General features: G+C 39.6%; 1 protein-coding gene across 2 annotated transcripts in view; it reads right to left on the minus strand.

Moving 5' to 3' along the window:
• Positions 1-25,897, minus strand: part of ASAH2 (N-acylsphingosine amidohydrolase 2) — a 141,574-nt gene that overhangs the window by 98,606 nt on the left and 17,071 nt on the right. The window contains exons 2-6 of one of the 2 annotated variants that reach the window (XM_077125304.1): positions 15,689-15,839; positions 15,432-15,542; positions 12,638-12,780; positions 10,622-10,851; positions 7,549-7,698 (exon numbers count right to left, since the gene is read on the minus strand). In XM_077125304.1, the coding sequence (XP_076981419.1) occupies positions 7,549-7,698; positions 10,622-10,851; positions 12,638-12,764 (507 nt within the window). In that variant the 5' untranslated portion in view covers positions 12,765-12,780; positions 15,432-15,542; positions 15,689-15,839. Of the gene's footprint in view, positions 1-7,548; positions 7,699-10,621; positions 10,852-12,637; positions 12,781-15,431; positions 15,543-15,688; positions 15,840-25,897 lie in introns of those variants that run through there. The other variant, XM_077125303.1, reaches the window with a different exon arrangement.

The following is a 25,897-nucleotide window of genomic DNA, read 5'->3' on the forward strand; positions in this document are numbered from 1 at the left end:
ATATAAATACCTATATTCCTTTAAGCCAAAATATCTTAAGGCTTTGTCCAGTATTTATATAAACTATATATGTATAAATTAAATTTATCCCAAGATAACCATGGCTTATATTGGAAGCAGATCAGATTTGAGGGTTGAATGCAAGGAAAAAATACACTTGTGGAGTCTTTTTTTCACCTGATGTTGCCATTAAATGCAACTGATGTTGCTATCACATGACCTTGGTAAGGAATAATTAAAATGTACATTCTAGCTGGGAGGACTGGCTATCCCCCCAGAAGGAGGTGTACTTTAATAAAGATATCTAGGTCTCAGGAAGCTCCTCTTGGTCCCTAGCCAGTTCCCAGAGGACCCAACTGGGCCCAGTCATGTAAGCAAATCTGAATTTGGCCACTATTGTGAGAAAATATCATAAAAACTGCATGAAATAAATTTAAAATTAGCAAAAATGCACAACCAATTATAAAGAATCCATATTCCTGCATTCCTTTTCAATCAATCCAATGAATTCAATTTTAAAAATCTGGTCATTTACTATGGGTACACGTCACTATCGGCACTCTGCATTCATTTTTGCTACCTGCCACTTTAGGGATTCCTAATTATATGTTACAAAACTTGTTTGATATTTTACAAGGAGATTCCGATTTATTAAGCAAAAGGCAGTTAATAGCTGCAGCTGAATGAGAGTTACAATTAATTGAACAATGCATTCAAAAAGGACAGCTTGTTCAAATAGATCTAAAAAAGCCTGTTGATTTTATTATTTTCTTTACCTTGCAATCTCCCACAGGCCTATTTTAGCAAGATGGTGTTTTAAAATGAATTTTTTACCAAACAATTGACAAAAATGTTTAAATACATATTTGCAAAAGATTATTTCTTTAATAGCCAAAGGTCACCAAAGACATTATCAATTAAGAGGTCATGATCCTAATCGCATAGTGTGTAATCTCACAAAGGAAGAGGTTCAAAGTCTATATATTTTCAATAACTCTTGGCAAATAGCATTAAGTGACTTTAAAGGACAAATGAATAATCATTTGCTATGTCAAAACTTTTACAATTTTTAAAAATGAACGCAATGGATTTTGCCTAAAATATTTCCAGCTTCCCCGCTAGCTATTACTGTCTTTACTGATGATAATACTAATGGGAAGCCTGCATATGTCACCCCAGTGGAAAACAAGTTAGAAAATGCCTTATACCTCAGCCCAGTGTACTGAATTAGCAGCTGTAATTCAAGTATTGCAAAGCTTTCCACAATCTCTTGATATTGTTTCTGATTTTGAATATGTTTACCAAACAGTTACTCACATTGAGACGGCTTCTTTGTTTAAAAGAAATGAATTCTCCTGAATGTTTTTACATTTACAAACATTAGTCAGAAGTCAAATTAATCCTCTTTTTATCATGCATATAAAGAGGCCAAACCAATCTTCCAGGTCCTTTATCATTACAAAATCAGCAAGCAGATACTCTTATGGGGGTAATGCAAAATCCCACAAAATTTCACAAATTGGCTCATATCAATAGCAAAGGGCTGTGAAAGAAATTTCCATCTTTTTTAAACAGCAAGCTCAAGATATTGTTAGGACTTGTCAAACCTGTGGGCCTTTAAATGCACTCCCATTTGCATCAGGGATTAATCCTAGAGGTCAAAAAGCAAATGAATTATAGCAAATGGATGTTACTCATATTTCACATTTTAGTAAAATGCAATATGTACATGTTATCATAGACACTTGTTCTCATTTCATCTGGGCTACCGCACAATCTGGAGATCGTTTTTGCCATGTTCAATCACATTTACTTAATGCTTTTGCTGTTGTGGGATGCCCTCAATCTATTAAAATGGACAATGGTCCTGTTTATATAGGAAAACAATTTCATAAATTTTGTACTACTTTTAATATTACTCATATTACAGGAATTCCACACAATCCCTCAGGGCAAGGAATTATTGAACGAGCAAACCGGATGCTAAAGTCTATGCTTTTAAAACAAAAAGGGGGAGACGATGATCAGGAGGATGATGTTATGAAAATAAGTACTCCTAAAGATCAATTAGCAAAGGCATTGTTTAATCTAAATTTTTTAAACATTTATGATAATTCATCACAGACTCCTGCAGAACAATATTTTAGTAATTTGGGAAAGAAAAAGGATACAACCCAAACAGAACTGCAGCTGTAGCCAATCTATTGGAAAGATGTTAAAGATGATTTATGGAAAACAGGAATGGTAAAGGTGTGGGGGTAGGGGTTTTGCTCTTGTCATTGCAGTCGACGGAACCTCGGTTTGGATTCCCTTGAAGAGAATAAAACCCAGATATGCCAACCCGGAAAAAAAATAACTAAATGGGTAATGTATACTATAGGACATACAATTTTGATTGCTGAAGGACAGGGACATATTTATACTTACTGGGATTATCTGTGAGCCCTAACATGGGCCAATCCAACTTTACCAAAATAACCTAAATACAAGTTTAGGATTCCCAGGTCCAGTAAGAAGAAAACTGGTGTCAAATTTAATTCCATTTTTAGAAAGACCTATATGCTTAACTCTGGATACAAAGGATACTTGCCTGTTCGGTGGGAAAGAAAGTTGGAATGGATGGCAGTCATGTCATATGGATCGAGCAGTTATCATAATTAATGATTCCTATGGAATTGTAAGATTCCCCTGTGGGGTTGAAGATGACTGAGACTATATGGATAGGCAAGCTAAACCAGAGTTATTACATAGAGGATGATTTGTGCCATGATTTGGGATGATAAATACATTATTCAGAGAAATTTATGGGGAATTTTCCTAGGACTGGGACCAATTTTCATAGTGAATTCTAGTAACTATAACTTCTCTTTAGCAGCCATAAACACTATATACAAATATGTATTAGAGATCCATATATACTTGTTAAAGTTCATATGCATATAAGAAATCAAACTTCTAATTGTGAAAATTATTCTCTATTCACTTGTCCCCAAGCATTTATGTTGCAGGAAAATGAGACGATTATAGCAGCAAGGAGAAGAGGTATTTGGCTGCCAGTGCAGATGTCAAGATCTTTGCAATCCTCTCCAGAAACACATATATACTGATCCATTTGGCAAAAGAATATCTAAAAAGGACTAAGAGACTAATTGGACTCATTATTGCAGCTGCCATTGGAATCATTGGAAGCATCACAGTGGCTGCAGTCACTGGAACTGCATTGCAACAAACTATACAGATGCAGCATTGTTAGAAAAACACCAGTGAACTGTGGCATAGCCAATCTCATTGATGAGCAAATTAATAATAGACTAAATGATATAGAAATGATATTGGTTCATACTGGAGATCAAAGGCATAATTTAAATTTTTTACAAAGTTTAAAGTGTAAAAGGAATGAGAGCAATTTTTGTATTACCCTCTTTTAACATATGGCCTGTCTGAAATTGAATGGGAAAAGGGAAAAGGCATCTTTTAAGGCTTTCAGATCTAAGTCCTGATATCTTAGAATTACAAAAAAGGAGTATTAGAATTATCTCAGAATAATTTACATGTAGCCTAGGGAGGTGATATTACACAATCACCCAAGAGCTAAATAATCTTAGGTTTGGGGCTGTTTATATTTCGCTTCCTCCTCAGCTGTGTTTAACAACAAAGAAAAAGGTGATTCTTGCAAAAACTCTTGGCTCCCTCCTGAATCAAAGTCAGAGAGCTTGACTGGCAGCCAATGACAGGTAAGACCCTTCAGAGCCTAAGGGCAACCTAAGACAGGCGCGGTCACCTCTGCTTATAACCACCCTAACAATGTGATTCTTGTGAAAACTCTTGGCTCCCTCCTGAATCAAAGTCAGAGAGCTTGACTGGCAGCCAATGACGGGTAAGACCCTTCAGAGCCTAAGGGCAACCTAAGACAGGCGTGGTCACCTCTGCTTATATCCAAGTCAGAGAGCTTGACTGGCAGCCAATGACGGGTAAGACCCTTCAGAGCCTAAGGGCAACCTAAGACAGGCGCAGTCACCTCGACTTATAAAATAAAAAGGGGGAAATGTAGGAGATAGGATTAATATAAGACCTGCGAAACTACTTGGGAGTAGATGGCATTAGGGTGGTGGCGGCAGTAAGCTGCTTTATGTTATCTGATTTATGTAAGACAGTCTAGGAGGAAGAGAATGTTTGTTTACCCCAAATGATTATTTTAAGTACGAAGGAAGAACACTGAAAGATAAGAATCTTGCTCCCTCAGGAAATGCCTGCATATCTATTGACATCCTGTGGTATATAACTAGGATCTGGTTGAGAATAAAATTGTCTGAAGTCTGTATGAAGTAAACTCAAGCTTCAGACCCCCTGAGCCCATCTGTGTCTTTCTTTCTCTCCTTCTTCCTTTCTTTCTTTCTCATCATTCCTTAATATCCTTCAAGCTCCGTTCAAACAGGAAGCAACATCAAAACCATCTTGAAAATAGAACAAAGTTGGATGACTCACATTTTCTGATTTTAAAACTTATTACAAAGCCACAGTAATCGAAACAGCATGGTATTGGCACAAGGACTGACATATAGACAGGTGGAACCAAACTGAGAGTTCAGAAATAAACCCTTCACCTTTAATCAATAGATCTTTGTTAAGGGAGCCAAGTGAACTCAGTGGGAATAGAATAGTCTCTTCTACAGTGGTGCTGGAAGAAATGGATAGTCATTTGCAAAGAATGAAGCTTGAACCCTACCTCACGCCATATATAAAAATTAACTTAAATATAAAAGTCAAAACTATGCAATTCCTAGAAGAAATGAAGGGAATCATCTTCACAGCCTTGCGTTAGATAACGGTTTCTCAGACTTTATACCCAAAGCATGAGCAACAAAAGAAAAAATGGATAAATTAAAATTTAAAACTTTTGTGCAAAAGGACTTTATCATGAAAGTAAAAAGACAAACTACAGAATGGGAGAAAATATTTGGAGACATCCAATAAGGTTTTAATGTCAACAATATATAAAGAACTCTTACAACTCACCACAAAAAAAGGCAACAACCCGATTTAAAAATTTGGAAGACTTCAATAGACATTTCTCCAAAGAAGTGATTAAAAATACAATAAATACAGGAAAAGATGCTCAATGTCATTAGGTGTCAAGGAAATACAAATCAAAACCACAATGAGATACAATTTCATACCCACTAGCATTCTAGCTTTAGTAATTATCAACCTATGGCCAATATCATTCACTACTGTATTTTCATTCTCATCTGGTCCTGTGCATCTGTTCTTAATTGTTCTTAATTGTCTACTATTAAAAACACAGAAAATAAGCATTGGAAAGAATATGAAGAAATAGTAATACTCGTTCATTGTTGGTGGGAGTATAAAATGGTGCAGCCACTGTGAAAAACACTTTGGCAGTTCCCCAGAAAGTTAAGTATAGAATTGCCATAGGACCTGGTAATTCCACTTTTAGACATATACCAAAAAGAACTGAAAGCAGGGATATAAACATATATCTGCGCACTAATGTTCATTTAGTTCACAATTGCCAAAAGGTGAAAACAATTGCCAAAAGGTGAAAACAACCCAAGTGTCCATTCATCAATGGATGCATAAATAAAATATGGTATATACAAATGAGGGGATATTATTCAGCTGTACAAAGGAAGTTCTGATGTATGCTATAACATAGATGAACACTGAAGACATCATCCTGAGTAAAATAAGGCAGACACAAAAGAACAATTACTATATTAACTCACTTATATGAAATATGTAGAATATGCCAACTCATAAATTTAGAAACTAGAACACAGGTTACCAGGGGCCTGTGGGTGGTTGAAGAGGAAGGAGAGTTAATATTTAATTTGCACAGACTTTCTGTTTGGGGTGATGAAAAACTTTTGTCAAAATTGATGTCACAAGTTTGTGAATACAATTACCACCACTGAATTGCATATTTGAAAAGGAATAAAAATGGAAACACACACCACCACCACCATAAAATTGTAAAACACAAAGAGTGAACCCTAAATGTAAACAGTGGGCTAAAGTTAATAGGGTAATTATTTGTTTCTTAAATAGTGTACCATACTAATTTAAAATGTTAATAATAGGGAAACTGTGTGTGAAATGGACATCCATGGGAACTCTATACTTTTGTAGGATTCTTCTGTAAACCACAAATGCTTTAATAAAGAAGTAATATGGGCTCTAGGAATCAGGCATACATTCCACATCAGGTAGAATCCAGTTCTGCCATTTGCTAACAGTGTGAATTTAGGAAGCTTACTCAATCTCTCTCTAAGAGATTAAGTTCCCTCATTCATAAATTTTGGGGCATAACAGACCTACCTCACAGGTTTGTCATGAGGTTTGTTATAGGAGTGGAGGTGGGAAACAATTCCCTGTTCCTGGTGTTGCCCTAGATGGGAGAGGTTTCCACTCAGCTCCACAAGAGGGCGTGGAGTTAGAGAAAGGCTTCCAGCCCCTCTTGTTACCCCTCACTGACCTCTTCCCAAAGCAGCAGGAAAAAAGTTTCTAATAGGTAAAGTTGATAGATAACTGACATTTAATAGACATTGGGCTATTATATCCCTCTCTCCCACTCAAGAATAGGCATGACATTAGCAAAATACATTTTCTGCCGATGATCTGATCCCTGGGTCACAGCCTTGGACTTGGCTTAGAGATAAGTTCTTGAGTCCGTGATTGTCACTCTATTTTTTTCTTCTCTCTCCCCTCCGCCTCGCCCCTTTTCTCTCTCTCCTTCCTTATGTCTCCCTCCCTTCCTCCCTTCCCCTCCCTTTCCTTCTCCTCTCTCTGTCTCCCGTTCACTCCTACTCTCTCTCTCTTTTCTGTGCCTCTAGAGGGTCGAGGCAGCGCAGAACCTCTGTACACCTTTCTGATGGGCTCAAGTTTCCCCACAGGTGCCTATTAAGGTCTAAATTGAGGGAAACTGATAGAAAAGACGGGCTATTAGTCTACAATGTAGCTTAAAGATTAAGAGAGCTGCTGTTGTGTTCTTTATAAACTTTTATTATGGAAAGTTTCAAACACATACAAGAATAATCAGAGTGGTATTATGAACTCCCCCATGCCTATGACCCGTAGCTTTAGTAATTGTCAACCCATGGCTGACATTATTTCATTACCGTATTTTCATTCTCATCTGGTCCTTTGCATCTGTTCTTAATTGTCTACTAACTTGAGGGAAGGTTTAGTGATCAATTGGTGCTTTCAAACTTCTAACAAGGGATAAATAAGAGAATGTATGTGAAGGTCACCTAGAACATAACAAGCTCACAAAAACCCATTAGCATTAATAAAGATGATGAGCTCTCAGCTGAACTGAAAGCAGGTTTTGACCAAGCCATCTTAGACTAGACTTATGTGAACCATTCTCCTTATGTAACTGCCTGCTGGCTTGTGATATTGAAGGTTATGATATTGAAGGTAGTAGAAAACTTATTGAATGAGAAACTAGGAAGGCTGAGTCCCCATTACATTCACTCAAACACTTTTATTGCAAACCATGGCATTTTTCTGCCGTCAATCACTCACCTCCAGCCTGAGTCGCTGAGACACCATGCCTATGTCAATGCTGACAAACGCTACTCGGTTTGAGCCATCAGGTTCCGCCATGACGAAAGCCCGACTGTACAGCCTCGTGAGGATGCCCCGTGCATTCTGGCCACTTTTGCTATATCCCATCTAAAGAGGAAGAAAGAATCAGAGCTACTTTGTTTCACTCACCTGCTACAAGAAACCAGTCCAACCATAAAACAATAGACTACCTATGAAAAACAAAACAAAAAATCAATATGACACTTTGGCACCAAGGGAGATAGTATATGTGTTTTTCAAGAATAATACCAAAATCATAAAAGAGGTTTTAATCTTCTGGGTAGAAAAACTTAAAAGACAAAGTATTAATCTGGTTAGCAGAAGCTATTCACCGGGCCATGGGCAAGAAAGGAGTTGAGTGACTCCTAAATTCCACTATTACATGGGAGACCTTTAGGGGGCCCTTCTTTGCTATTAAATGGATCATTTTTCCAGACTTTAAGGTACTGAAGAAGGAACTGTTTTCCCCACCTCCATCCCACAATTTCCCAAGAACAGCCTGAAGACTGAAGGCTTCCTTATTGGTTGTCTAGTGTGTGATTTTTTTCTACAGAAAAGAATATCTTTATGATTAAGAGATCATTGTCAGGACTACTTCTCCCTGGCTTTTACCATGTCGTCCCTCCCTAAGCCAAGTCAGATCAAATACACATATCCCAGGTCTGTCCTCTCGCCATGTTATAAAACTCAGGGCTACATCCAGAGCTTCACAATGCCCTCCCTACTGCTTCCTTTACCCCTCATCTGAGTGTTTGTTTAGGATTCACATTTCAGGGTCACTTTTCAGAACAGAGAAGGGAGTAATTTCTGGAATTTAAAGATTATGTGGTAGGAGGGAGAAAAATCCCTTTGGGCAACCTCATGCACTGGTTTCCTAGAAAAGAGTCAATATAAATGGGTATCTCAACCATCATGGCCAAGAGGTTGCATCCTAGTAACTAGCATGTCAAACTGAGCAATAGAAATATTTTATTTTGCTCATGCAGTATTGCCCCATCCAATGTGTCCAGTTTGAACTAGTGTTGCAATTGGGGATTGAATGCTGTTTCCTAGAAAAGGCATGTGCAGGTTCCAAGTCCAGTCCGGAAGAGGCAAACCCATTTGTAAACAGGAATTTTGAAAACATTATTAGTTAAGGTGGGCCTTAATCCAATATGGCTGAAGTCCTTCCAAGCAAAGTAATTTCAACATGGAAAGGAAGGGACAAGGAGCAGCCAGAAGCTGGAAGTTAACAGAATCTGGAAGAGAAAGAAGACCCTGTCATGTGCATTGCCATGTGACAGAAATCCCAAGGACCAAGGATTGCCAGTAGCTGGCCCCAGAAGAGCACAGTCTTGCAGAATAAAGAGGGACAAACTGAAGGAAGACTTATTTCATGGGTATAACCATGGAAGTTGAGGTATGGGCCGAAGAGATCTCCTTGAGTCAAGAGAGTGGCCTACCCACGTATGTGGAAAGGGCAAATCCACCCCTGAACTTGAGGGGGTAGACCATCTGCCCTTGTGCTTGGAGGGAGTGGGCCTTGCTCCCTGTTGCTCAGAGATGGTGGCGCCTGTGCCCTAGTGTCCATGGGGAGCCTGGCTGCCATTCCAATGCTCTGAGAGAGTGGGACCTTCAACCCAGTGTTCGAGGAGAGCATGGCTGCAGAGTAAGCACTTGGAAGGGGTGGGGATGTCACTCCAGCAGGCCTGGAGGACAAAACATCAATCCATAGATGACACTCAGACCTTGAAGTCTAATGGAGTTTGCCCTACTGGGATTCAGGCTTGTTTGAAAGCCATGATCCCTGTTTTCCTTCCAATTTCTCCTTTCTGGAATGGGAATGTTTCTTTTATGCCTGTCCCTCCATTGTATATTAGAAGCAGATCACTTGTTTTCAAGGTTTCACGAGCCAATTAGACAGAAGAATTTTGCCCCAGAGCAGACCACGCCCATAGCTGATTTTGATGAGACTTTGTATTTAGCGTTGTTACTAAAATGACTTAAGGCTTTTGAGACATTGTAATGGAATAAATGTATTTTGTATTTGGGCAGAACATGTCTTTCTGGAGTCCAGAGAGCAGACTGTTGGGAATTGAATCATGTCCCCTACAAACTGCATGGTCAGGTCCCAACCCCAGTCCTGTGTAGGGAAGCCCATTTGTAAATAGAAACTTTGAAAAGTTGTTAGTTAACATGTGCCCAAAGGAAATAAGGGTGGGCCTTAATCTAATATGGCTGAAGTTCTTTTAAGTAAAGGAAATTGGACATGGAAAGGAAGGCACAGGGAGCATCCAGAGTTGGAAGTCAGCAGAACCTGGAAGAGAAAGGAGAAGTCACTGCCATGTGATGGAAAAGCCAGGAACCAAGGATCGCAGGCTTCCAGCCCCAAAACAGCAGTCTTAGGGAAAAAGCATCATCTTGCTGACACCTCAGTGTTGAATTTCTCCCAGCCTCAAAACTGTAAGCCAGTAAATTCCTATTGTTTAAGCCAATCCACTGTATGACATTTGTTTTAGTAGCCAGGAAACTAAAACAGTTGCCTACATTTGTTAAACTGAGAGACATAAATCCCCAACTTATCTATTCAGAGATTTTCTGACTTCTCTTGAAAAATAGGGATATGGCAACCCTAAGCCCATATTCTTACAAAGCAACAAACAGCTAGACCATTTTCTAATTTTAATGTAGTCCCCACCACTTCCCACTGCCCTTTAAACTGAGGATACACTTGACATTTATTATCTTATACTAAACTGATTCACTCACTTAAGGTACCTGCCTACCCCTTGTGGTTTTAGTTTGCCAGTCCTGCCACTATCATTAATAAAATATGGCCTATTAATCTTACAAGGGAGTTATGATTGAATAAAAGTTCCCCTCTTCTTTATAGTCACAGTGCTGGACATCAGTGAAGTCAGTAGAAAAGCTAGAAGGAGAAAGTGATGATAGAATAATGAGGAATATACATAAGATGCAAAATAATAAAATTACCTGTTTCATGGTCTACTTGAGATCAATATTTACCTACCAAATTGATGTCTGCTACTTGTCCTGTGCAGTCAGCTCGTCCAACACCAATATGGAAACCACTAAAGTTCTGAAATAGTGGAGGCTCCGGGGTTGAGCTTGGAGGAACTTGGGTGACTGTAGGAGCTTGGGTAACTGTGGGGTTCTTGGTAACTGTGGGGTTCTTGGTAACTGTTGAGCCCTGAGTAGCCAGAGGGCTTTGGGTGGATGGAGGAACATGGGTTCCAGAATCTTCAAGCAGAATAAGATATTTGAGAAACAAATTAATTGCTCAATTAGAACACATTTTTCCTAAGGAAAAAATCTTTGTATAGTCTCTCATATTTAAGGCCTATGGTAAGAAACCTCTTTAGGAGCACCAATAATATTATAATCCTAATCAGGGTCCTTTTCTTGGACTGAAGATGTTTCAGCCTAACATCAAGGCCTCTCTCAAATGTCCTTCATCTTCTCACCGCAATTCATTTCTCGTTAAATTCATCCCCTTTCATTCACTTACCTTGCAATTCTGTTCTAGCCAAACAAACATTGTGACAGGTTCCTGGCACACAACCTACTTAATCCAGTCTCCAGATTTGTTTCTACCATCTTTGGAGTTGGTACATTTCCATCATATCTAGATCCAGCTCAATCCTTCAGCCCCAGACTGACACCATGGATGTCTTTACCCCACTCTAATCCTCCTCAACCTCCTGAAGGCTTATTGTTAACATGTTGTAAATCATTTTATACTTGTTAACATGGTTCCCCTTATTTTCATCATTCTCATATCACTATAAATGCACATGTGCACATATAGAGATACATACACACGTATTCTCTGTGTGTATGCATGAATGTATGTATATATAGAGAGAGTAATACATACATTATATATTATAATACAAACACACACATATGAATATCAGGAGAGGTAGAACAGCATAGAGATTAAGAGAACAGGTGCTGGAAACAAATTGTCTGGATTTGAAATTTGACTCTAATTATCTAATTTTAAGAGGCTTTAAGGATCCTTCCATTCCTAGCATCCCATGACCCTGCTCTGCCCACTGCTGAAACAGAGCATCTCTGTTCCTCTGAGCTTGCAGAGAATTTCAAGGACAGCAGCATGGTAGAAAACAACTAGAAAAGAGAAGAGGCCACAAAAGGGGAAATGGAGGTGAAAAATACCCTCCCCCTCTCCATCTGGCTGAAGACCAGCCCTCCCTTTGTTGAAAAGTCATCCCTTTCCCACCTGCCTTCCCTACTCTAAGATGTGTAAATCACCTTCAATGAAGCGAAGGTTCCGTGAAGGACATATGGGCACAATATTGCCTATAAATGTGGCCTAGATATTTCTCAAAAACTAAATTCCTTCCCAATAATTTATTTTTAATTAGGAGTTGTCTAAAAATTCCCATTTCTAGTGTCTCTTGAAAACCCAGGAGATTTAAGTCCATGTAACATCATGACAACAAACAGCTGGTGCTCAGGAGAGGGGAGAGACCCCATCTCATCAGAATCCGCCCTTCCCCACCCCAGTCTTCTCCCCATTCCACCTCATTTACAGAACTTCACAGAACTGGATTAGATTTGATTTTGAGGCTTCATCACTTAAGCTTTTCATGGACAAATTAGCATTCAATGGGTCTTTCCTTTTCCATTTGCCTTCAGAAGAAGATGATGCCAATGAGGAGGCAAAGAGAAGAGGCTGGGGTAAAAGCTCTAATTACTCCCCCCTGAACAATCTTGGGCTGTGTTCAGATCAAGAGAACAGTAAAAGGCAAATAAGCGCATGTGAGAATGCCTGTCAGCTGGTTATTTGGGGACAAAGGTGAGCTTGATAAAAACTGCTATCAATGTAGAAAGGGTAATTAATGTAAGAGGGAGATGGCCACCCCAGGCTGCTTAAGTACACATTGAACAGTACAATTTTCAATACCATCAACAGACACTGATTCTTGCTTTGGAATTTCCAGTAATCAAGAAATTGCCCACAAGCCTAGCAACAGCATCTAAGAGAGCCCATGACACTTGCCTTTGTGGTTTTCAATGGTCCCACTAGTGATAAACAAGAGACTGAGAAGGGCCACCGTAATTGCAGTCATCAGCACAAGGAGGAAAATGAGGAATGTCTCCAGCGTGGAGAAGGTGCATTTGGCCATTTCTCCTATATTAAAGCTGGAAGGGGAGAATCACAAATTCAGATGCACAAGCTTCAAGCTGCCCAAAGACAAGATGTCTTAGCTCTTTCCTATTAATAGACTCTATCAGGGATGGCAAGTATAGGGTACATTTGCCACTAGTTCTTTATCTCAAACCAGTGAAAACCAAGATCGTGAACTACAATACTCTTTGAATAAGCTCAGAGGTGATTTCTGAATCCTTCTCAACACAGTGTTCTTCCTGGCAGCCACCATCCATCATCTGTTACTGGCAAGTGAGTTAAAATCTATTTGCACTCTTTGGCTACATCATACTGCTTTCATTTATAACAGTGATCCTTTTTATCTGCCATCTGTACCTGGGCCTGGACTAGGAGCACTTCTGTCTTGAGGGATGACTGATGCACCCATACTGCTTATCCTTGGGAGATGGCTGGCTGGGGTTAGGTCTGTAGGCTATGGTCATGGATGAAGTAAAATTAGCTTGCCTAGATGTAGATGAAACCCATAATTTTGGTCTTTAAACTCTATGTTCTAACTTTCAATTACTACCTCATGGGAAAATAGCATGAAAAGGAAGATTGGCACTTCTGGACTCCAGCCAGACATTAGTAAGATTTCCCTCTTCAGTGATCAGAAGGATCCCCAACATTTTGCATGGACTGTATTGAAAGATGGGGCTAGAGTGCCCTTGAGCTCCATAAAAGCAGAAAATGTGCTTATAGGTTCTTTAAGGGGTTTTAGAAGGATAATCCATCATCACCCAGAGGGACTAAAGAAGCTAAAAAACTTTATGATGTAGTAGGAGGCCGTATCATACAGTCACTAAAAACTGGGTTCTGAAATCTGACTTCAGATTTCAAATCATTTGTTTCACTTAACTGGGTTGGAAAATCCTGCACCCACACTCAACCTCTTTCCCAACCTCATAATGGGGATATGATGATGATAATTTTAGTATACCATAGAGTTCCTATAAAAATAAGATGAGATAATGCAAGTAAAATGCTTTGTTTCAATGAATATAATAATTTCTATAACATTTTAGCATTTTCACTAGGTACAAAAATAGCAAGGACTCTGTGCTCCCTCCTCTCTTAAAGAGAGTTTATATGAGGCTAGTATTAAGATTATTGGAATCACAGGTGGGACCTTCAGAACCATTTTCTTATACTGAGCGGTGAGATGGGATTGCAGCTTTAAGACTTTCTTCCCAAATGGGCCTTATGTGATTAAGATGCTGCTGTCATCATCTGGCAATCAACAAATGTGTTTAGTATGGCCCAGACAATTTTTTTGTTTTAATTTACTTGCCAACATAAAAGATAGATTTTACATACAAATCTGAAACTTCAAATTTTCTTTTAAAATTTTTCAGAAAATATGCCAATGTTGGGCCAACTTTTCCATGTGCCAATAGTTTCCTAAAACTCAGTAACTGCTGTCTCCAACCTGCTGCAGTCCTAACCCGTGGGCTTCATTTATCCAAGTTGCTATCTGGTCTTTGTAGACATTTGATTTTTCAATGCCTGGACTAAGGGTTAAAGATCAATCGACCAGTAGATGCTTAAAAGGTAGGGTTGATCTGCAAGTAGACAAAGAGACCCGAACAACTTCCCGAATTTCCTGATTATTGGGAGGGCTTTCCTCATTCATTTATTACCACCATGATCACTTCCACCACCACCAGTGGGGACTTCAAATCTAGGGAAAAGCAAATTAGGTCTGTATCTTAGTCCTAAATTCCTTTGGCACTTTTCAGGAGTCACAAAATATATCTAAGCTGTGCCTGTGAAACTTGGATGACCCAACGAGGTTTAAGAACTCTTTAGTTGCTGTTTCAGTAGCAAATTTCACATCCATTACACCTTGCTCTGGCCCAAAGCTTTGGTTTCTATGAGCTTTCCTACCAGCACAGATTGCCTCTGCACAAAGAAGGCAATTAAAACGGATGACTGTCAGCTGGAAACTCAGACCCCAGGAGCACCTACACAGGGATTGCTCATGTAAATAGTGTCCCTTGCTAGGAGCCTATTATGTATGAAAAAGACATGGTAAAACCAATACTTTTGTTTTGGCTGGTTTTGCTTTACTGAACTGATTATCATCACATGTCAGCAAAGGCACATGATGTAACATCAGTCCTTCCACCTTTACTCTACCTGTGTATTTCACTACCTCAGGGTGGCCAGAAAGACTGCCAACATATCACCATTCTTTTCAACCACTTAGCTGACTCTGCCACCACCTTTAGGGAAATTAAAACATCAATTAGCAATATTTGTTTCTCACTGATGATTAAAATTTGAATTCCATCACAAGCAAATGCCTTGTCTGCCTGCAGAAAGAAAACTCACTCTGGAGGGCTGAGACAATGATTACATATTAAAGGATTCTATACTTCATAACGGTTACCATTTAATCTAGCATAATCAAGCAAGCTGAGGTATGAGACCCAGATAACACGATAATTAGCCACTTGCTACAAATTTACCATGCTAAGGTCCCAGCTTTTCAAGATGGAGACAGTAAAAGGTAACAATTTGGAAATAGGATTTCCAAACCTAAGAAAACAGGATGCAGCTTTCATGTTTCATCATGATCTGAGACAATGGGCTGATTCAAAATCCTTTCTACCCTCCCATCCAAGGAAACAAACATTCTTACCCGTTTGAACAATTCAGAAGAACTTTCTCATCACAATAAAGCAAATGGTCCGTTCAATATCTTATCACCTTTCCCCTCCACGTTGCTTGTCTTAGATGTCTGGAGCACTTTCTGAAATGTATTAAGGAACGATTTTTCAGAGTCACGTCCAAGAGAGTTAGAGTTCTCATTTATATATAATTGTAGGGTGGCACAAAGATGAGAGCAAAGTATACTGATAACGAAAACCTAATACACAAAGTCTCCCCTGGTACTACCTGTAACACTGGTAGAAGCTGCAGAAGGCAGCTGGGCTGAAGGTCGTATCAGCTACAAACAACTCTTCCAGCATGATAAATCCTGTGTGAGGCCCATCATCCAGATCACAAATGAAAGCACTTGCTTCATTTGTCGATGGTCATTCAAGCACTAACCCAGAGGAAACAGCAACATATACAAGATATTAGTGTGGGCTGTGGATCCACTGGACAATATTTATACCAATTCCAGAACAGAAAAGTACTTTTAATTTTTAGGCTCTTATGTATAAAAAAAAGTGCAAAGCTTTAGGTTAACTAAGAATGTGAACAAATAAATAGAGTAAGAATGTTAGGCAACTATTAAAATCATATTGAACAAAAAATTACAATGACATGGAAAACAGCTACAAAATATTAGATTTTTCTAAGTTTACCACTTTAATCATATATACATTGTATATGTGTGTTCATAAAGACTATAAGAAAGTACAGAGGAATGTTAGAAGTTATGTGATGGTGGAATTATGGGTGGCTTTTGTTTTCATCTTTTTGCCTTTGGTGTTTTCTAAAAATGATCATGCATCATATTTGTAGTGGAGGAAATAAAATGTTTTCTCAGGGAAAAATAGTTAACCTCCTTTTGGAAAATTTATGCAATACAAGGGCAGGAATTAAACATAGTCTATAAGAGATATGGACAGCATGAAGTAGGCCAAACCCCTCCTTGTTTCCCAGTAAATTCAAGCTTTCCAGGAAGCAGTTTGAAAATAAGAATGAAGAAGACCAATAAGCTGCTTACTTCCTCACAGAGTTGGAAGAGAGACCCAAGGTTCCAACTGATATACTAGAGATACAAGTCTCTTCAGATAGGGCATTTAGTAACATATCTTAGGTCTCTGTCTGCTGCAATAGAGAAGAGTAAGTCAAAGCATGTTAAACACGTTCCATTAGTGCATTTATGTTAGAATTCTTTGGTTACAAGCGATAGGAGACTCAATGTAGCTAACTTTAAGAAGGGGGTGGCAGGAAGGAGAGGTAAATCCATTGGAAGACAGAAGAAAAAACTGAAGACCTAAACTCAGGAAGGCCAAGAATCAGGGCAGCTCTGTGGATCTAGGTAGCTGGAGCTCTTGGATCCCTTGGGAGCATTACAACTGAGATGAAATGACGCCAATTCTTTAGGTATTTGTGTTGCTTCTCTCATGATTGACTACCTGAAAGACACTATCTGACTGGCCTAGTTAAGATCATTTACTTATCCTTTCCCTTGAAGGGATCCTTACGTGAAAGTCCCAACAAGACCATCCAAAGAGGGAAAGGTAGCCCTCCAAATTAAAATAAAATAAAGGCGGAATAGATGTTGGGCAGATAAAAACCACAGCTACTCACTAGTGACTTGCACTCTGTTTTCTTTCCTACCCTTCTCTCTTGCATGGGAGTACCTCTAAATGGACCCTCTGGTTGCTTTCAGATGTCCCCAGCCATCTTCTTCCCCATAAAAGTGGACATGCTATGGCCCGTTCACACTAATTCCTGCAAGGTGACGTCCCATCTATCAAATGAGACCATTTTAAATGAGGTATTAGTAGATAATAATGGTGTAACACATCACCTCTCCCAGACAGCATTTCAATATCCATAGATAAGCATTAAGGGAGTGAATACTGAAGAGATTTCAAGCACTAAGACAGTGCCAGTGCAGGAAATACGTTGGTCAAGGAGACTCAGATGCCAATTAAAACAGCTGGCTCCAATAGCGAGGAATGAGACTGCCCTGTGGCAAGGTGAAGACACAATCATTGCATAAATATTTTAACTTGTAAATATATTTACAATATTGGAATGACCCTTACACAAATTCTATTAGCTAAGACATGAACGATCATCCTTTCCTACCCTCCACCCTAACATGCTCACTAGTATACATACATATTCTGTCTCCATTTTCCTAATGAGAAAACAGAGGAAGGTTAATTGGTTTCCAGAACAAGAAAGGATGCTTAACAATGAGCATGATCCAGCAGCGGTTATGCCAGGATAACTAACTTTGCATATTTTTGGACCAGACCTCTCTTTTTTCACTAAACTATTACTTTCTACATCATCTCAACTGGGGTCCTGATGTGGCAGCCTCTGAGAATGTAAAAGTTCATGTGTTCACTCCTCATTAGCAGTTTATGAAGCAAAATTGTGTCCTGTCACAGGAGAAACTACCAGCACAGAATAAAGGCAGCTAGAGAAAAGTACACGGACTGTTTTCAAGACAGAACGTTAAACCCAAAACCCCTTCTTCTACACCGTTAACCAATAATCATTAGGAACATGAATTCTCTTACTATTTTAGCTCTATCTAGAGGGTAGGAGCCTTAAAATGCTTGATGCTAATTTCATATACTCCATGCTAATGGTCACATCTTTTTTATCCTTTAATTGTAAAAGAATTGGAGATTAAATTACTTTAAATGTATGTATATAGTACTTCATATGGTCCCTAGATTATAGTTCCCAAATACCATTTCTCACTAGTGGAAAGAGAGCTCCTTAGAGAAATGGTCAATTCTAACTCTAGGACTAAAAATACACAAACTAATCCTGGAGCATTTTATCATGCCAGAAAGTAAAGAAGTTATCAAGACTACTAGAAATGTGTCAAAAGAGCTAGAGTACCACTAACGAAAAAGGAGTCAACTTGGGCATCAATAATTTTAAAAAAACAATGAGTTTTTTTCTTTATACTTCTTTAACAAACAAACCGAAAGTGGAAAGACAGAAGGAGATGAAAACCTAGATTAAAAAGATGAAGAGGAAGGAGGAGACGGGAGAGAGAGGATGGGGAGGAGGGGGAATGGAAGGAGGATAAGAGAAGAGAGGGGAGGAGGGTGAGGAGGAGGAGGAGGAGGAAGAGGTGGAGATGGTGACGGTGGTGGTGGTAGCTGTCAGAAGAAAGAGAAGCAAGGAAAGAGGGGAAAGGGGGTAAATGATGGCAAGTGGCCAGGGGAAGAAAGTCATGGATTAAAAGAGGCTTAAGAGACATTTTACTGTATGTTATAAGCCTAAAACCAACATTATTTGGAAACATATTCAAAGAAATAAACAGTTTTAAAAGTTATGAGACAATTGAGTACACTTGAACATTGACTAGATATTTGATGATACTGAAGATTTATTGTTGAAAATGTTAGGTGTGATTATGGGTATCATGATTACACTTTTAAAGGAATTCTTACCTTTTAGAGATGCATTCTAAAACCCAGATTTTTTCCATTTTTTTATTGAGCATATTGTATGTTCACAAACTACATAATCATCCAAATTGTACACTCCGTGGTTCACAGTAACTTCACTCATATAGCTGTGCATTCAGCATCACAATAGATTTTTTACCATTTTCATTACTCCAAAAAAAAAAAGAATAAAAATCAAAATACAAGTAAAAAAGAACACCCAAAGCATCCTGTGTCAGTTTAAAAGGATGTATGTACCCTAGAAAAGCCATGTTTTAGCCCTAATCCCATTCTGTAAAGCAACTGTTTCTTATTGTATATTTGAAACTGTCATTAGATCATCTCCCTGGAAATGTGACTCAGTCAAGCTTGGTTCTTAAACTGGATTAGGTGGAGATGTGTCTCCACCCATTTGGGTGGGTCTTGATTAGTTTACTGGACTCCTATAAAAGAGGAAACATTTGGAGAATGTAAGAGATTCAGAAACAGCAGAGAATGCTGCAGCACCACAAAGCACAGAGTCTACCAGCCAGCGACCTTTGGAGATGAAGGAAAATGCCTCCCAGGGAGTTTCATGAAACAGGAAGCAGGAGAGAAAGCTAGCTGATGATGCCATGTTTGCCATATGCCTTTCCAGATGAGAGAGAAACCCTAACTGTGCCTTCTCATTTCAGAGAGAAACCCTGAACTTCATTGGCCTTCTTGAACCATGGTATCTTTCCCTGAATGCCTTAGATGGGACATTTCTACAGACTTATGTTCATTGGGACTTTTTAATCAGTCTTAGAACTGTAAACACGCAACTTATTAAATTCTGCTTTTTAAAAGCCATTCCATTTCTGGTATATTGCATTCTGGCAGCTAGCAATTAGAACAATCCCATACCCTCCAAACCCCCTATTGCTTATTTATTGTTTATCTTTTTTTTCTTACTCTTCTACCCATATGCTGGATAAAGGGAGTGTCAGTTGCATGGTTTTCACAATCACAGGGACACACCTTAAAAGCTCTACGGTCATTCAATCATTTTCAAAAATCAAGGCTATTGGATTACGGTTCAACAATTTCAGGTATTTCCCTCTAGCTACCCCAATACACCTAAAACTGAAAAGGGATATTTATATACTTCATAAGAATAACCTCCAGAATGTCCTCTCCACTCTATTTGAAGTCTCTCAGCCATTGAAACTTTATATTGCTTCATTTCTCATCCACCTTTTGGTCAAGAAGGCTTTCTCACTCCCATGTTGCCAGGGCCAGGCTTATTCGAGAGAGTCAAGTCCCACATAGCCAGGGAGATTTACACATCCCTGGGAGTCATGTCCCACATAGAGGGGAGGGCAGTGAGTTCACCTGCTGAGTTGGCTTAGAGAGAGATGCCACATCTGAGCAACAAAAGAGGTTCTCTGGTGGTCAGTCTTAGGCATACTCATAAGTAGGCTCAGCTTTTCCTCTGGAGGAATAAGTCTCATCAGAGCCAGAACAAGGGCCTGGCCCATCAAATTAGCAGTCCCCAATGCTGTGAGAAAATCAGGTGTGGGGAAGTTTAATATTTCCACCTTTTCCCCCAGCCCCTCAAGGGGACTTTGCAAATACTTTTTAATCTTCTGCCCAGCTTACTCAGGGATGTATCAGGGCATCACACCAACTTCTACAAGCCAACAAGATATCACTGCTATTCAAGGTTCCATGTAATCACAGTTAAAACACAGATTTTGTTTTAATTGAGAAATCTTCACACGCATACATTCTACATATGGTGTATAAGCAATGACTCACAACATCATCACATAGTTAAAAACACAGATTTTTGTAACAAAGAAGAGAAAGTACAAAAAATCCCCCAAACAGGTGGGTGAATGGATAGATGAACAGATAGATGGAAGGACAGATCAATATGTAATAAGTTCTGTTTTTTAGGTTTTCAGTGTGCTGATTGATATAAGAGTGGTGGACAGATATTGAAGTTCTTCACTCAGCACTCTTTTGAATCCATCCTAGTACATGGAGGCTGGGTCCCCATCTGGCCAGAGTTCCAGATGTAGTTTAGGTTCTGCCCTTCAGATGGACTAGTAAAATACCATGATACTGAACTGAGCCACTTGAGGAGAGAAGTGGGGCATGGACATTTTTACTGTTTTAGGTTATGCAGCACGGCTCTTAGCCGGCCTTCAGATGCTGCAGTGTGCTTCCTTATTCCATTCCTTGGCAGAAGCAGCTCCTGAATAGCTCAATTCTGCAGTATGTTTGGGTAGTTGTTTCTGGATATTCAGAGTCCCTGTTGTCTTTAGCCTGCCCAATGATTTTGTGAGTTATTTCTATCCCTCAATAAATCCTTTCCCACTTAAGCTAGTTGGAGTGAATTCTGTTACTCTCTAGCTAAGACTGTCCAAGCTAAATCTCACAAAAGTGTGCAATGGACCTGACTTGAGAGAATATTTACCTTCCAATCATTGGATACTGTATGCTAAACTGCTTCTGGCAACAGTTTCAACGTGACAAGTGTGGGACTGACTGGCAAAATGAATTTTTCATTTGGCCCAAAGGAAATTAGTTTTAAGTACACAGAGGTACCACAGTGGTTCCTCACCACCTCCTGGGTATTGCACAGGATTGAAAACTCCCTTTGAAGCCCAAAGCAGTCCCAACATCAGTTGACTATAGATTTACCTTTTTTTCACCTTTTTAACTTCTCATCTCTGCTCAACCCTGATTTCAAACCACAAGTGTAGAACAGAGGGTCTTTCTGTTCCAAGCCAGAGTGGATGTTCTTTATTTAACCCCTTTTGTACCCATCATATGCTGAGCCTAAGAATGTGATAGGGATGTGCTCTGTATTGATTTGCCAAAGCTGCCAGAATGCAGTTTACCATAAATGGAATGGTTTTTAAAAAGGGAACATAGTAAGTTATAAGTTTACAGTTTTAAGGCCATAAAAAGTCCAAACTAAGGCATCCAGAGAAAGATACCTTGACTCAAGAAAGACTGATGTGGGAAGGCACATGGCTGGCATCTGCTAGTCCTTGTTCCTAGTTCTGTGGCTTCCAGTTTCTGATGCCAGTGGTTTACTACCTAAGCATCTGTGGACCGTCACTTAGCTCCTCTGGAACACAAATCTGGGTTCTGGCTTGCTAATCATCTCATGGGAAGGCAAATGGTGATGTCTGCTGGGCTCTGCAGTTCCAAACTTCTCTATCTATATATCTCCTCTCTCTGTCAGCACTCCAAGCATTTCCAAATGTCTGCATCTCTGTCAGCTCCAAAGCAACTGTTCTCCAAGCATCTGCAACTGAGGTTTCTCTGGAATGTTTTCCCTTTTAAAGGCCTCTGGTAAGCTAACCAAGTCCCACCATGAATGGGTGAAGTCACATCTTCATCTAATCAAAAGGACTAACCCACATTTGGGTACATTACATCTCCATGGAGATAATCTAATCAAAGGTTTGCACCCATAATTGAGTGGCTCAATCTCTATGGAAACAATCTAACCAAAGTTCCCACCCTACAATATTGAATCCGGATTAGAAGAACAAGGCTTTTCTGAGGTACATAACAATTTCAAACCAGCACATACTCCAACGCATTAAGGGACCCAGGTTGGTTCTACAGGAGAAGTCCCAGCTCCAACCATAGTGCAGGGCATGGGGAAAAGAGAGAGCATGCCAGAAAAGCACATCACTGTTCTCCTTTCCCAGGGGAGTTCATAAAGCTTATGATCCCAGTGAAAGTTGCAAGTAGATACTGACAGTCCTGGTTTTCTCAGAGGAAAGTGTGCAAAAACCAGGATGCAGAGTTTTTCTTCCCAAATTTACCACAGTTCTTTAATAGTACAAGAATGTTCTTTCATAAATTAGAATAAATGTACAACACTAATACAAGGTCTTAACAATGGGATGGCATATGGGAAAAAATACATCTAATGTAAACTTTATTTTAAACATTACCACAATCCTGTCTTTAACACAAAGGACAAAGATAAAAGGCTGGGGAGGACTGGGATTTAGAATCTGAAAATTGAGGCTTTTAGGTTGTGACATTAATCCCCTTTGGAAAAAAGTGGAAATTAACAAAACACCTACCTTGCTGAAAGACTGTCATATAGACAACATAAAATAAAGTCCTTTGCTGACTTTGTAGCATGACACAAATGAGTTATATTAATTAGGTTGAATGTGAGTGCCCACAAGTGGTAGGTTCTGTGCACCTTAAACCCTATGGTATAATCATTTTTTCTTAGCTCTAAATATCTCTCTGTTTGAGTTTGATAAACTCAGCCTTGGTAGGGAAGAAGTGTCATTTTTTCATATTTGAAACATCCACAGGGTTTTAAACCTAGAGAGAATTGGAAGTACAAAATATCCTTATTCCTCTTTTGTTAGATAAACTGTGTGGGGCTGTATAACCTTTTCTTCAAGTATTTGGGAATCATTCTCTGATGATTTATCTTTTTCCAAAACCAAAAATCGGAATGTATTGCTCAAAAACAAATTTGAGAGGACTTCCTGGAAGATGGCGGCTTAGTAAGACGCGCGGATCTTAGTTTCTTCTCCAGGACACCTACTAGGGGAGTAGAAACGATACAGAAAGCGCCCAAAGCCACAACAGAGATAAAAAAGACAGCGTACCCCATCCTGGAACGGCTGGCTGGCTGAGAGAAGCAGCTCGGGTGAGATCGCCGAGGCGCGCGGGCCTTACCGGGCGGGGTGGCAAGCGGCCGGAGTTACTCCCTTCCCCCTTCCCGGGCCGGCTGGGAGAATTGGAGAGGCGGTCCCCTGAAACAAAGACGGCTGGCGCCCACACCACGCGCAGCCCCCGGACCAACTGAGAGAATTGGATCGGAAACCCCCAGGCCGCGGAGAACGGTGACGGGTGGGGGAGGCCCCTTCCAAACCCGTGACTCCCGGGGAACGTGCACTCTCTCGGGCGGGCCGCTGCCGCTGGCGCCCTCCCGCCACGCTTGTTGCCCAGGGCCGACTAGGAAATTCGGACGGGCTCTTTCCCTGGCTGCGGCGACCAGCAACCCTCCCTGCGTTCGGACCCCGGGCCGGCTCAAGCCGTTTCGGCTAGCGAACCCCCCAGACGGCGAGAGTTTTCCAAAGTTTAAGGTCCCACAGCACCTTTTACTGGTGGGACCCGCAGACAAACGTGTGCCACGAGCGCCACCTACTGGGCAGGATAAGAAAAACAGAACCCAGAGATTTCACAGAAAAATATTACAACCTTGCTGGGTCCAACACCAAGAGAAATCTGAATAAATGCCCAGACGCCAGCAGCAGAAGATAACTGTCCACGCTCAAAAGATTGAGAATATGGCCCAGTCAAAGGAACAAACCAATAGCTCAAATGAGACACAAGAGCTGAGACAACTAATCCTGAATATACGAACAGAAATGGAAAACCTCTTCAAAAATGAAATCGATAAATTGAGGGAGGACATGAAGAGGACATGGGCTGAACATAAAGAAGAAATAGAAAAACTGAAAAAACAAATCGCAGAACTTATGGAAGTGAAGGATAAAGTAGCAAACATAGAAAAAATAATGGATAGCTACAATGATAGATTTAAAGAGACAGAAGATAGAATTAGTGATTTGGAGGATGGAACATCTGAATCCCAAAAAGAAACAGAAACTATCGGGAAAAGAATGGAAAAATTTGAACAGGGTATCAGGGAACTCAAGGACAATATGAACCGCACAAATATACGTGTTGTGGGTGTCCCAGAAGGAGAAGAGAAGGGAAAAGGAGGAGAAAAACTAATGGAAGAAATTTTCACTGAAAATTTCCCAACTCTTATGAAAGACCTAAAATTACAGATCCAAGAAGTGCAGCGCACCCCAAAGAGATTAGACCCAAATAGGCGTTCTCCAAGACACTTACTAGTTAGAATGTCAGAGGTCAAAGAGAAAGAGAAGATCTTGAAAGCAGCAAGAGAAAAACAATCCATTACATACAAGGGAAACCCAATAAGACTTTGTGTAGATTTCTCAGCAGAAACCATGGAAGCTAGAAGACAGTGGGATGATATATTTAAAATACTAAAAGAGAAAAACTGCCAACCAAGACTCCTATATCCAGCAAAATTATCCTTCAAAAATGAGGGAGAAATTAAAACATTCTCAGACAAAAAGTCACTGAAAGAATTTGTGACCAAGAGACCAGCTCTGCAAGAAATACTAAAGGGAGCACTAGAGTCAGATACAAAAAGACAGAAGAGAGAGATATGGAAAAGAGTGTAGAAAGAAGGAAAATCAGATATGATATATATAATACAAAAGGCAAAATGTTAGAGGAAAATATTATCCAAACAGTAATAACACTAAATGTCAATGGACTGAATTCCCCAATCAAAAGACATAGATTGGCAGAATGGATTAAAAAACAGGACCCTTCTATATGCTGTCTACAGGAAACACATCTTAGACCCAAAGATAAACATAGGTTGAAAGTGAAAGGTTGGGAAAAGATATTTCATGCAAATAACAACCAGAAAAGAGCAGGAGTGGCTATACTAATATCCAACAAATTAGACTTCAAATGTAAAACAGTTAAAAGAGACAAAGAAGGACACTATATACTAATAAAAGGAACAATTAAACAAGAAGACATAACAATCATAAATATTTACGCACCGAATCAGAATGCCCCAAAATACGTGAGGAATATACTGCAAACACTGAAAAGGGAAATAGACTCATATACCATAATAGTTGGAGACTTCAACTCACCACTCTCATCAAGGGACAGAACATCTAGACAGAGGATCAACAAAGAAATAGAGAATCTGAATATTACTATAAATGAACTAGACTTAATAGACATTTATAGGACATTACATCCCACAACAGCAGGATACACCTTTTTCTCAAGTGCTCATGGATCATTCTCAAAGATAGACCATATGCTGGGTCACAAAGCAAGTCTTAACAAATTTAAAAAGATTGAAATCTTACACAACACTTTCTCGGACCATAAAGGAATGATGTTGGAAATCAATAATAGG

Source organism: Tamandua tetradactyla, chromosome 13, assembly GCF_023851605.1.
Source record: "Tamandua tetradactyla isolate mTamTet1 chromosome 13, mTamTet1.pri, whole genome shotgun sequence".
Taxonomy (NCBI): domain Eukaryota; kingdom Metazoa; phylum Chordata; class Mammalia; order Pilosa; family Myrmecophagidae; genus Tamandua; species Tamandua tetradactyla.